The sequence below is a fragment of the Phodopus roborovskii genome, unplaced genomic scaffold (assembly GCF_943737965.1).
Source record: "Phodopus roborovskii unplaced genomic scaffold, PHOROB, whole genome shotgun sequence".
Taxonomy (NCBI): Eukaryota; Metazoa; Chordata; class Mammalia; order Rodentia; family Cricetidae; genus Phodopus; species Phodopus roborovskii.
In genome coordinates this window covers 53,588,084-53,601,516 of record NW_026126480.1, presented here as the reverse complement: position 1 = coordinate 53,601,516, position 13,433 = coordinate 53,588,084, and the positions used below count along the sequence as shown (strand labels likewise).

General features: G+C 48.5%; 1 protein-coding gene across 1 annotated transcript in view; it reads left to right on the top strand.

Annotated features, from left to right (window-relative positions):
• Positions 1-2,479: 2,479 nt before the first annotated feature.
• Positions 2,480-13,433, top strand: part of Syt12 (synaptotagmin 12) — a 31,411-nt gene continuing 20,457 nt past the window's right edge. The window contains exons 1-2 of the mRNA XM_051193575.1: positions 2,480-2,774; positions 12,472-12,528. Of these exons, the coding sequence (XP_051049532.1) occupies positions 12,495-12,528 (34 nt within the window). The 5' untranslated portion in view covers positions 2,480-2,774; positions 12,472-12,494. The remainder of the gene's footprint in view (positions 2,775-12,471; positions 12,529-13,433) is intronic.

Below are 13,433 nucleotides of genomic sequence, written 5' to 3'. Positions count from 1 at the left end.
GGATAGCACTATTGATTTTTGTCTATGGTGATGGTGTCCTAGACTAAGTCACATCATGGCAAGTGATGTCATAGTGTGGGACAGAGAGATTACAGGACAAGACAGAAAGTTCAAGAGACCAGGCAGTGGGCCTTGCTATTTTATCAATAACTTTTTCAAGAGCATTGTCTTAGTTTCTATTGCTGTGAAGAGACACCATGATCACAGCAACTCTTATAAAGGAAAACATTTCATTGGGACTGGCTTGCAGCTTCAGAGGTTTCCTTCATTATCATCATGGCAAGAAGCATGGCAGCAGGCAGGCAGACATGGTGCTGGAGAAGGAGCTAAGAGTCCTAATCTTGATCCCCAGGCAGCAGCAGGAGACTGTGTGCCACACTGGGTATAGCCTGAGCAAATACAACTCAAAGCCTGTCCCCACAGTGACAGGCTTCCTGCAAACTCCACCACATGAACCTTTGGGGTCGCACACTAAACCATATCCAAGCTCTAGCAGCCTCCTCAGGTTCCTTTGCATCGCCAGCCCCATGGGAACTATGCTTCTGGCCTCTAAAGGCAGAGAATAGTTTTGCTGTTTGTGAACATCCTATAAATGGAATCTAACAGCCATGTGTTCTTTGGTGTCTGGCCTTTTACAAAACTTTATGTTTGTGTAATCCCTCATCACTCATTGGTGGGGGATTTTGTTTGTTTCTTCTCTTTGCTACACAGTACTTCACAGTGTGGCAGGGTACCACAGTGTCTTTGCACACACAGCTGTTGATGAGCTTTTGAGGTCTGCAGTTCGGAGCTGCAGTCAGCATTCTAATCTTATTTCTTGGTGCATGTGTGGACTTGTTTGTTGTTGTTGAAGGGTTTTAAACAAGATTTCATTCCAAGGTCATTTCAGTTTGTGTAGCAGCCCCTTGGAGTTATACCAGAAGTGAACCAGCAGATAATTTTATCTTTGACTCCTCCAACAGAAGCTCTGTTAAATCTGCATAAATCCCCAGTCCCTCCTAAAACAGTAACCTCATCATTCACCAGGCCTATATGTTTTCATAGAAAATGGACTCAGTGCACAACTACCTTCAACTCTGGTTCTGGCCTCCTGAACACCTGCTTACATACATCCAGCCACACACATACACATGGGATAATTTTTAAAATTGAAAAGAAAAGTAAAAGGAGTTCAGTCTTGCCAAAGCTGCAAACAGCCATGAAGGTTAGCTAAGTGGGAAATGGCACCAAACACCTATGTTCATAATGCCCATTCTTTCTCTTTCAGGTCCTGAAAATGATAGTGCCCCCTATAGGTGAAGGTGAAGTTGCAGCCTCCCTTTGGTCTTCGAGACAAGCTTGTCTATCTGCTCTCCACAAAGATGCACAGTCCTAGCCTCTACTGGGAAGTCAGTACCCACAGACAGCTCTCAGACAACCCAGCCTTCCCTATTGGCTCTCCTGGGGGATTCTCAACTTCTCTGCTACACCCCAGATGCTCCCTGAGGCCTAGTCAGGTGCCTTTCCAGCCCGATGTTCTGGTTACTGTGTCCAGAACACTTGTTCACAGTCCCTCCCTGCTGCACGCACCACCCAGCCCCTTCTAATACCCGCCCTGTCTCCCTGCCAGACTGCGCGGGCAGGGAAAGGACCTGTCCCTTGTTCCGGGAGGATGGAAGATCGCCCACGCCTGGCACTGTGCCGAGAGCCTGGGTGAGGGCGTCATAAATATCTCCTGAATGATTCATTCATTCCTCTGGAAGAGAAAGTATGACCCTTAAGAGGTTAAAAAAAAAAGGCTTTGAGTCAGATGTCATGGTATGCGCCTTTAATTGCAGCACTTGTGAGGCTGAGGCAGGTGGATTTCTATGAGTTCGAGGCCAGCCTGGTCTACGTCATGAATCTCAGAACAGCCAGGGCAATATAGGGAAACCTCAGAGAGATCCTGTCGAAAGAAGGAAGAAAGGAAGGGAGGGAGAAAAGGAGGAATGGAAAAAAGGAGGGAGGAAGGAAGAGATATGACTTTTAAATCACAAAGATTCGGGTTCAAGTTTTCACTCTGATATTCGGCACTGTAGCCAGCCTTGCTATCCACCCTGGGCTTTATTTAAAAAAAAAAAAAAAAAAATGGAGTGGCTACAGAGAAGGTCACTGCAGAGTTTACAAGAGATGATGTTGGTAAGCGACCTGGACTGGTATAGCCTAGAATCACAACTCAATCATGAAAGGGAGTATTAGCCTTTCGGGGAAGGGGACACTGCTGGCTGCGCTGCCCGCGGGTCTGCTTTCTTTGGGCTCCGTTTTACAGAAAAAGAGACTGAGGCCTAGAAGGAGAACAATATAAAGGGGGCGGGGCGCCCCTGGTGGGCACACGGCTCTCCCCATCACACGCCCACCAGCCGCGATTGCGAGGTTGGGGTTGACCACCCGCAGGACCTCCCGTGCTTGGGTATCTCAGACTCAGATCACGGCAGCGCCGCTCTGCTCCCTGGAGTTGTCACTTTAAATTCAAGAAGGAGCGGGCGGGCGGGCGGGCGAGCGCGAGGGAGCGCGCGGCGGGCTCCTGGGAGCGTGCCCGGACTGCGGCGCTGCTCTATTTGGCCGCCGGGCCCCGCGGAGCCCCCGATCCGTGAGGCGCGGCTCCGGCGCAAGGCGAGTGCCTGCGACACTGCAGGGGTGGCGTAGCGGCTGGCGGTCCGGCGCCTGTGCTAGTTAACGGCGGGAGGCCGGCACTGGAGCAGTCGAACAGAGGCAGAGCCGGGAGTCGGACCCTCGGCCCCACGGAGGAACCCGGGGTGAGTACGCACCCCGGCCCACCCCCCCAAAGCGCGCCAGGCACACGCGCCCTGGGCACGAACGGACGCACGCAGTCCCTCTTCTTGCGCCCGGCACCCAGGGCCCCTCACACTCCGTGCGTCTGCACCCCTGCGCCGCGCTGGTACACCAACGCGGGACACAGCACGCTGGGCGCCCTTTCCCTGGCCCAGCCACTCCGCGCACTGCGCATCGCCTAGCGCCGGCTCGTCCGGCCCCCGTGTGCACACAAGCTGTTCACCCCGCTGTTTACACGCTTCCCCTGAGCCTGCACACCGCACACACCCCTCACTTTCCCACTTAGCACCCTGACTGCCCTAACTGCCTGTGCCCCGACCTTATATCTCTTTTTTGGGGGTCCCTGATCAGTTGGGGTCCCCCAACTTCCAACCCCAGATATCCTGAGGGATGTGAGGATCTGCAAGAACTGTCAAGAACTGTCATCATCGTAGGGGGCATGTTGCATCTCAACTCCAGGAGGCCTGGGAAGGAAGGCTGCGGGAAGAACCTAGGGGGACCTTCTGCTTTCTTGAGGCTGTATGTTTACTGGGGCTGAACACGGGGGGGGGGGGGGGAAGAGGCGCAAGCTGTACTGTAGGTGAAGGGACCCTGAGCCTGTCTCTTTGGTGGCCATGGAGCTGCCAAGTGACTGTGTCTTCCCTTATAGTGGGCAAGTCCACATCTCACATCCTAGGAAAGAACCTGGGAAACTTGCATCTGGATTCAGGGTGCCTGGTTTGAAGAGCTGCAGCAGTAGTCCCTCTTATTAGAAACGAGGGAAGGAAATCAAAGGTTCTACAAGGGAAGGAGACCCACCTAGGTGTTAATACAACCCACCCAGTAAGGCCAGGACAGCAACAGTTACCTCCCAGCCCCCAACCCACTCCTGTCTCCCACCCTCACAGTGCAATCTGAAATCTTTCTCAAGCAGCACAGAAAAGTAGGAGCTCCCATCCTGGGGTCCACACCTGGCCTCAGCCTAAGTGCTTGCCAGTGGCTCTGGACAAGTCACTTACCGCACTTAGCAAAGCTGGAACCTCAGCTGCTGGGCCACCCCTCCCCACCATTTCCAGGGCTGCAGGGAAATTTTCCTGAGTTCACACAAGGCAAGTCCTTGGTGATGCTGGCACACAGTAGGTGCCCAATGTCAGCTGCAACCCTCCCCCAGCCAGTCTGTACTGTGGTTTCTGCGTGGTGTCAGAGGGATGGCACCAGGATGTGGTTATCTCAGAATGTGTTGTGGGGGAGGGAAGCACTTTCACACTTGCAAAGGTTTTCAAACCTAAAGGTCCCTCAAGAAACTCTCAGCCTGGAAGGTGGAGGCTCCCCCATAGGCCCCTCCTACCCTTTTGTTGTTGTTGTTTGTTTGTTTGTTTGTTGTTGTTTTGTTTTTCAAGACATGGTTTCCCTATATAAAACAGCTTTGACTGTCCTGGAACTCATTCTGTAGACCAGGCTGGCCTTGAATTCACAGAGATCTGCCTGCCTCTGCCTCCTGAGTGCTGGGATAAAAGGTGTGTGCACCACCACCTGGCCCTGATTCCTTATTACCTGCTGGTATCAAGGTAGAGATAAAGGGAGCCACCGCAGTGCTGGTCATGTAGTGAGGACAAGGAGCAAGGAGAAGTGTAGAACAGAGACATGCTCAGCTCAGCGCAGGGGCTCTGGTTCTACACAGAATTCCTGGAAAGCCATTTCTCTGACGAGCTGGGGAGGGAGCCTCTGCCATGATCAGATTCCAACACAGTAGGATGTGGGTTCTTCCCAACCATCACACTGACCTGCAAGGCCTGGTCATCAGTCAGCACAGGGCTCAGTGTCTAGGCTCAGAGCCTTCACTGGTATGGAGCCCAGAGTTTATATGTCGGGATGTGTGTGGGCCCCATCTTTCTCATTTGTGAAATGGGGATCCAGTAATGTATTCAGTCACCAGGTCTGGTAGGCACCAGTTATGCACTAGGCTTGGTTAGTTAGGTACTTGGCCCACAGTGTTGCGAAGGGTTGAGGAGGGTACTATTAAGCAGAACTGTGAAGCAGGGGTGGTTCTCACTGAACACTGCTCCATGCAGTGGAGACTGGGACTGACAGTGGGCTGCTGGATAGGGAGGGATGCTCAAGGAGGAAGATGCACATCTTAGCTCAGATGAGGGCCTGGAGCAACCCCAGCTGGCCCCTGCTGTGTATCAAAAGTGCCAGCTCTGGCCACTGGCTGCCCTGGCCTTCAAATGCCTTATCAGCATCCTAGCTCTAGCCAAAGCTGCAACCTCTAGGCTATTGCCTGAGATAAGATGGGTTTCTCGGGTTGTAACTAAAGCCATTAAGAAGGGCACTTGCTGCAGAGGCAGACCTGGGAAGTTTTCAACTCCCTATGCAGTGGCTGGACAATGTTGGACCCATTTACTACTTTCTCTGAGCCTCTCTATCCTCCTCCACCAAGTGGGGATTATAACAGGATTTGCCCAGGTATTTGGGGGGCAGGGAAGGAAGTTCTGGGTAGGGTGTGTAGCTGCTGAAGCAGAAGCCCTAGACAGGCACCCACACTGCTGGCTTTGGGCAAATCATTTAACCTCTCTGAGTTCATTCCAAGTCTAGTTTATAAATAAGGATATTTCTAGAAGGTTGCAGGTTCTGAAAGTGAATGGTGGGATGGGAGGGGCAACCCAGGACCTCACACATAGACAAGCACTTTACCACTGTTCAAGGGAAGCAGGAAACAACTCTTCCCTTTTCCTCCTCTCTTCCAGCACCAGAGATAGAACCCAGGACCTCACACATAGACAAGCACCTTACCACTGACTTATACAACTACCACCACCCCGTCTTTTTCTGAATGAGAACTTCTTAGTTAAAACAAAACAAAAAAACCCAAACATATTTTCAAACTGGTTGGTGGTGGTGCATGCTTTTAATCCATAGCACTCTAAGAGATAGAGGCATGGTGAGTTCTGAGTTTGAGGCCAGGATGGTCTACAAAGTAAGTTCCAAGACAGTCGGGGCTATATATTGAGACCCTATCTTAAAAAAATAAACATATATATATATGAGATAGCTCAGTTATTAAGATCTTTAATGTCCAGCACCCACTTAAAAAGCAAACACTAGGGAGGCAGAGCAGGCAATTCCTGTGACTGACTTTTCGACAGTCTAGCCTAATCCTCAAACCCCAGGCCAGTAAGAGACCCTGTCTCAAAATACTAGTTAGACAGCTCCCAAGAAAGGAAACCGGAGGTTGACCTCTGATTCCACACTTAGCACACACATATTCCCATCTGTACACAATCATGTACATATACATACAAAATAGAATCCAAGGGCTGGAGAGATGGCTCAGAGGTTAAGAGCATCGGCTGCTCTTCCAGAAGATCTGGCTTCAATTTGTAGCACCCACATGGTGGCTCACAACTCCAATTCCTGGGCATCTGAGGCCCCCTTTTGGCCTCTGTGGGTACCAGGCACACACTCAGTACACAGACATGCACAAAAACAAAACATACACACCACACAAACACAGTATACAATTAATTTTCATTTAAACAATCAAAACACATCAGCAGATTGACAGTGCTGCTCCTATGATTGTTCTGCACAGACTGGGAGCCGGGGGCTCTCTCTGCACTTTGGCCAGGCCAATAACCACAGCAGTTAATATTTGCTGAGCCTCTCATTCTACCCTCCTGTCATCCTCACAGAGAAGCCATGATCTTGATCTTCCTGCCTCTGCCTCTTGAGTGCTAGGACTACAGGTGTATACTACCACACCCAGTTTTACTCAGTGCTAGGAAACCAAACCTAGGTGTTCTTGCATGCTAAGCAAGCACTCTACCAACAGATTTACATTCCAAGACCAGTCATGAGCCCCTTTTATAGATGGTACTACTGAGACTCAGAGAGAGAGAGAGAGAGAGAGAGAGAGAGACAGAGAGAGAGGGGGGGAGACTAGGAAAATTGTCGAAAGCCATGAGTCAGTGAAGGGGCTAATCTGAAATCAGAACTGACTACAAACCTGGGGTTTAAGCTGATCCCCTGCAGGATCTTGCACATCTTCCTATTTCTTCCTCCCTTCCTCCCTTCAAGCTCTTTGTAGCATGGCACAGCTGGAAGCTGCATCTGGGGGTGTGCTGAGCAGTCATTTATGCCTTCCCAGACATCATATTTCCCATGGCAAAATAAGGGAAGTAGATGTTATGGTTGTGGAGTCTGAGTTAGACATAAGCACTGGTTGTCCTCTAACCCCCCACACATATACACACACATACTAAAAGCCAGAGGCTTGATACCTTCTGAGTTCCGCTGGTACAAGACATGCTGTAGCATGTGTCATGTTCCTTTTTGTTGACAGCCTGTACCAGATGTGCCACAAAGGCGCTATCAGAATCTCAGCCAGTCTGGGCAGATGGGCAGACTGTGTATATTCATACACTGTGTTTGGTGTGGGCATAGCCTCTTCTGCTGGGGGCTAGGACAGCCCCAGATTTGTACAGCAAGCCTTTTGGAACCTACAGTTCTTAGACAACTTTTTTGGAAAACCTATGCCTATCCAGTAAGACACAGTAGTTAGGAGCACAGGGCCAGACAGCCTTCTTAGCTAAGTAGCACATTAACTCCACAGCACTCTGCTTACAGACCAGACAAGATTCTGATGCCCTTGCTAAGAGGGTTAAAGGATGTCATATATGCATAGGTGTTTAGAACTGTGTTTGGTGCTTAGATATGCCCAGGGAGGTTGACTATTATCATTATCTTAAGCCTGGGGCTCACTCAAGCCAAGATGGGTGAAACCTTCTTGTCTTAGCACTGCCTCCCATCACCATGACAACCCTTATCTCATCAACTTGGGAGCAACATCAGGAAACCAGAAGCCAGCTGAAACCCACATCTGCCCTGTATCACAAGACCAAAAACCTAGACCCTATGTGCACAGGACCAACTTCTTGACTCCAAAGCCACAGGCTGGAGAGAACCCACACACACAAAATGCCTAAAGTCTTAGTTTCACTCTTTCACTGAACCCTGATTGAAGAGAAAGCCTACAGAATGCTTGGAAGGGTTTGCTGAGCCAAGGCCCAGTGTGCCTGAATTGTGTTGGCATCTTTGTATTTATCAAGTTATTACACTTAAAGTTCACAAGGTAGCTGGACAGCGGTGGCACACACCTTTAATCCCAGCACTTGGGAGGCAGAGGCAGGTTGATCTCTGAGTTCGAGGCCAGCCTGGTCTATAGAGCAAGCTCCAAAGCCACAGAGAAACCCTGTCTCAAAAAAACAAAAAACAAAAAACAAAACATAACAAAAAAAAAATTTAAAAAGTCAACAAGTTAGACATGTGGTGTATGCTTATAGTCCCAACTATTCCACAGGCTAAGCAGGGCACCCATAGAGCCTAGCAGCTCAAGACCAACCAGTGCACCATTATTAGACCCCGTCCCTGAATTAAAGAGCCCTTCTACACTTAAAGTCCTGGGTTCAATCCCTATCATCAAATAAAACTAAGTATAATGACACATATCTGTAACCCCAGAACTCAGGAGGTAAAGGGTTGGAAGTTCAAGGTCATTATTAGCTATACATGGAGTTTGAGCCCATCCTGGCATGTGACTGTCTCAACAAAAAGTTAGTTAATACATTTTTTAATTCTTAGTGGGTGTAATTCTAGCAGTTGAGAGGTAGAGGCAGGAGGGTCAGGAGTTCTGGGTAATCCTTGGCTATTTAGTGAATTGGAAACCACCCTAGACTACAGAGAGAGGCTCTGTCTCAAAAACCAAACCAAACAAACAAGACAGAAGGTCGATGAGATAGCTCGTGGGTGAAGGCCTGAATTCAGCCCCTGGGGCCCGTATGGTGGAAGGAGAAAACTGACTCTAGTTGACCTCTAACCTCTCCTCACATACAGACACACTAAATAAACAAATGAATGTGATAAGATTAATTTTTTTTCAAATAATATTTTGGACTTTCTTTTAAAGAGATGTTTTTAACATTTATTTTATTCTCTTGTGTGTATGACTGTTTCTCCTGCATGTGTGCATATATACTACATGTATGCCTGATGCCCATGGAGATCAAAAGAGGACACTGGATACCCTGAGATTGAAATTCTAGACAGTTTGTAAGCTGCCTAGTGAGTGTCAAGAGTAAAACCCAGTTCCTCTGGAAAAGCAACAAATGCTCTTAACCATTGAGCTGTCTCTCCAGCCCCTATCTGGCTTCTGTTTAAAGATACTGGATTTCTCTTGCTATGACAGAACAGCATGACCAAAGTAACTTGGGAAAAGGTTTATTTGGCTTACACATTATGAAACACAATCCACTAAGGGAAGCCAAGGCAGGAACTCCAGCAGGGCTGGAACCTGGAGGCAGGAGCTGATGCAGAGACTACAGAGGCGTGCTTCTGACTGGCCTGCTCTGAATGAATGGCTTGCTGAGCCTGCCTTCTTGTAGAACCCAGCACCACCAGGCCAGAGACGGCACCACCCACAGTGGGCTGGGCCCTCCTGCAACAACCACTGATTAAGAAAATGCTAGGGCTGGAGAGATGGCTCAGAGGTTAAGAACACTGGTTGCTCTTCCAGAGGTCCTGAGTTCAATTCCCAGCAACCACATGGTGACTCACAACCATCTATGATAAGATCTGGTGCCCTCTTCTGGCATTCAGGTGTACATTCAGGCAGACCACTGTATATATAATAAACATTAAAAAAATAAAATTAAAAAAGAAAGAAAATGCTAGTGAGTGTCAAGAGTAAAACCCAGTTCCTCTGGAAAAGCAGCTCTTAACCATTGAGCTGTCTCTCCAGCCCCTATCTGGCTTCTGTTTAAAGATACTGGATTTCTCTTGTACTTTCTCAACCAAGGCTCTCAGATGACTATAGCTCGTGTCAAATTGACATAAAACTAGCCAGCACAAGATGGAACATCCAGCCATTTATAATTAGAATTCTTGCTGGAAAGGGAAGATAGGTGCCCTGAGCCAAGCAAGCTCAGGTTTAAGTAAGCTCTATGGTTCTGACCTCCCCCTCTCTTACCTTGCCTGGGGCTTGCAGGCTTGGCAGGGGTTGGGTTAGGGGTGGTTGGGGTGAAGGTGGGTCCAGCACTTGTGAACTGCAAGGGAAACCAGCAGCAGGGCAAGGTAAATTAGCCTTCTTTACCCTTGAGTGAAATGAGTACAGCCTCTCCTGCCCCCCAAAAAACAGTCTAGACAGGAGGCCACTGATGAGAGCTCTTAAAAATTGTGATAGAGAACCTGAAGTGTAGTTCTTCACAGGGTTCTGGTGGGGGTGAGGGCAGGGAAGGACTCAGTTTTCTTTAAGGGGCTGGCCACTGGGAGTTTGACCATGCTCTGATGAGTATATGGGCAACACAAATTGAACTTGATTCCTTCTACTTGGCAGGGGGGGTGGGAGGGTCACAAAGGGGGACCTGGGAAGTGACTGGGGTGCACTAAGTGAAACTCCCAAATAATCAATAAAAATATTATGTTGGGAAGAAAAAAAAGAAATGAGTACAGCTCATTCTAGTCTCTCATCCCGAGCAGACTACTAACTCCTTAGCAACAATAATAATAAAATAATACGCAGTCATCTGAGTTCAGGTGATGGCTTGTCTGGGCTCCTAGGTCTTAATCTAGAAAAATATAGAGCTCAGCGGTTCACGGAATCCAGGAGACAAGAGTGTGCAGAGGAGAAAGCGTCCCACTCAGGGAAGGACTGTGAGTAGAACACTGAGGGAATTCAATCTTTCTGACTCTTTTCCAAGTTACATGGAACCTGAGTTAAAGCGCTCAGTCCTAATGAGCAGCCTCCACTCCCAGCTTTTGCTTAAGGATAGCAATGGGGCAGGGTTGGCAGAGGGGGCAGATAAAAACACTTGCTAATATTGGAGCGTCAGGTAAACACTGGACCATTTTTAACATAAATATGTCCCCTGTGTATTTGGGCCTTATACTAAAAGTGAATCTGAAATGTCTGTGCTCTTGGGTATCTTGTGCTTTATCTAACAACTCCAAATGAGATTTAGAATGTTTAAAAGGAGACTTTGGGGGCAGAGTGTCTGCTGTACAAGTATGAAGACCTGAGCATAAACCCCAAGTACTCACAGAAAAACAGGATGTAGCCAGGCACTGGTGGCCCATGCTTTTAATCCCAGCATTCAGGAGGCAAAGGCAGGTGGATCTCTGTGAGTTCGAGGCCAGCCTGGTCTACAGGGTGAGTTCCAGGACAGCCAGGGCTACACAGAGAAACCCTGTCTTGAAAAAAGAAAAAAAAGCAGCAGGATGTGGCAGTGTGCTTGTGATTGACAAGGAACAGAGACTGGGTTACACAGTGAGACCTGTCTCAAGAAAGCAGAGGTGGAGGAGAGAAGGTGAAAAGGAGTAGGAGGAGGGGCCAGACATGGTTGCACACAGCTTCCCAGCACTTGGGAATTAGAGAGAGGCAGCTGGATTTCTGTGAGTTTTAGGCCAGCCTGTTTTGTTCCAGAACAGCTAAGGCTACATAGAGAAACAGTGTCTCAAAAAAAAAAAAAAAAAAAAAAAAAAAGCTCTTCTGGGGATGGTGCTTAGACACTCTCAGAATAGTCCAGCGTTTGATATACCGACATAGGCTTTCCTATAATACAGCCTCTAACAAAACTAGGCTGTCTCGCCGGGCATTGGTGCCGCACGCCTTTAATCCCAGCACTCGGGAGACAGAGGTAGGCGGATCTCTGTGAGTTCGAGACCAGCCTGGTCTACAGAGCGAGTTCTAGGACAGACTCCAAAGCAATACGGAGAAACCCAGTCTCAAAAAAAAACAAAAACAAAAAAACTAGGCTGTCTCAAACAGAATTGTTTACCTTTATACCAAGAATGTTGGGAAAGCACCTAAATCTGCATGCGGTGTGTGCCCAGGCTGACTTCGAGGGGTTGGTGCTGTTAGACCGGAAGTCCTTATGAGACTGTCTAGGCAAAGAAACCCGTCAGCAGGGTCCACGGTGGCTCCGTGTGTGCCAAGTGTATCCGTGACAGGATCAAGAGGACTTTTCTTATTGAGCAGCAGAAAATTGCTGTGAAAGTGTTGAAGGCACAAGCACAGAGTCAGAAAGTGAAATAAATATGCAGCTTTTAAAAATAAAGGTCAAGGCCTGGTCCATTAAAAAAAAATAAGAAGAAGAAGAAGGAGGAGGAGGAGGAGAAGGAGGAGGAGGAGAAGGAGGAGGAGGAAAGAAGGTGGGGGGAGGGAAAAAGGACTAGACAACTCATGGTTCAGTTTTAGGACCCACATGACAAGTAGTTCCAGAGGACCTGGCGCCCTCATCTGACCTCCTTGGGTACTGCATGTACATAGTGCAGAGACAGACAAACAGTACACAAATATTTTTGGTTTTTTAGAGAACGTCTGACTGTGTATCCCTGGCTGACTTGGAATTTCCTTTGTAGACCAAGTTGGCCTTGAACACACAGAAATTCTTCCTCTGTCTCCAGAGTTCTGGGATTAAAGTCGTGAACCACCGCTTCTGGATCAATAATAAATAAATCTTAAGAGGAGGAGGGAACACAGGGTGGAGAAGGAGGAAAACTGTAGAGCAGCAACCATTTTGGCCAAGTATTCTTGAGCAGCTGAGTGTGAACCCAAGTGACAGGACGGTGAGGTAGGAATATGATGCTCTGAACCATGCTCATGGCTGACTCTATTTTCCCTTTCAGTCCCTGTCACTACAAGGAACATCATGGCTGTGGATGTGACAGAATATCATCTGAGTGGTGAGTCTCCCAGACAAGACTTCCAAGAACCACAGCCTCAGGCAATTGCACCAAGCCTGGGAAGAGAGGTGTCACACAGCCATGGGACAACATCCTGGGACCCATTTGGGGTCTCCTCATCTTTTCACTACAGCAGATTCTTTCTGTTTCTTTGGTTTGGTTTGTGGATTTTGTTATTGTTGTTTTGTTTGTTTGTTAGACTTGGTCTCATGTAGCCCAAGTTGGCTTCAAAAATGTTTTTTGCAGTGTGTGTGTGTGTGTGTGTGTGTGTGTGTGTGTGTGTGTGTGTGGTGCATGTATGAATATGCGTGAGCATACGTAGAAGGTATGTCTGTGCACATGGGTGGGTGTGCATGCGGTGGTCACTGTTGGCCACCACTGATGTCTGGAGTGACCCTTCATTGCTCTTCCACCTTGTTTGTTGAGGCAGGCAGTCTTTCTGTGAAACCCAGACTTGCTCTGGGAAGTCCCTGTCTCTGCTTTCCAAGGCTGGAATTACCGGCACTTGTCATGCCCACCACACCAGCGGTAAGAGAGCTATTGTTAGGTCAGGTACAATCCCACTGGCCCAGGGCTGGGCTTTGAGATGGGGCAGCACCTGCTTTTCTCCGTCTCTAACCAGAGAGCCTCACTTCTCATCTGCAGCCCCACTGGTCTTCACAGAGAATGTGGTGGCCTTTTGTTAATGTCACACAACTTTCCCAGCTCCCAGCCCTTGTACATACCATTCCTTGGTGTGATTGTCTTCTCTGCTCTGTCTGTCTAAGCCCTGTGTCTCAAGTGGAAATCTACAGAGTGCAGCTCCAGAGCCAGACAATCAGTAGATTCTCCTCTGTCCTCAGCTTCCTCATCTGAAAAATGGGGACATCCTGGTTCCCAGGACTCAGGGGGCCAATATGTAGGAA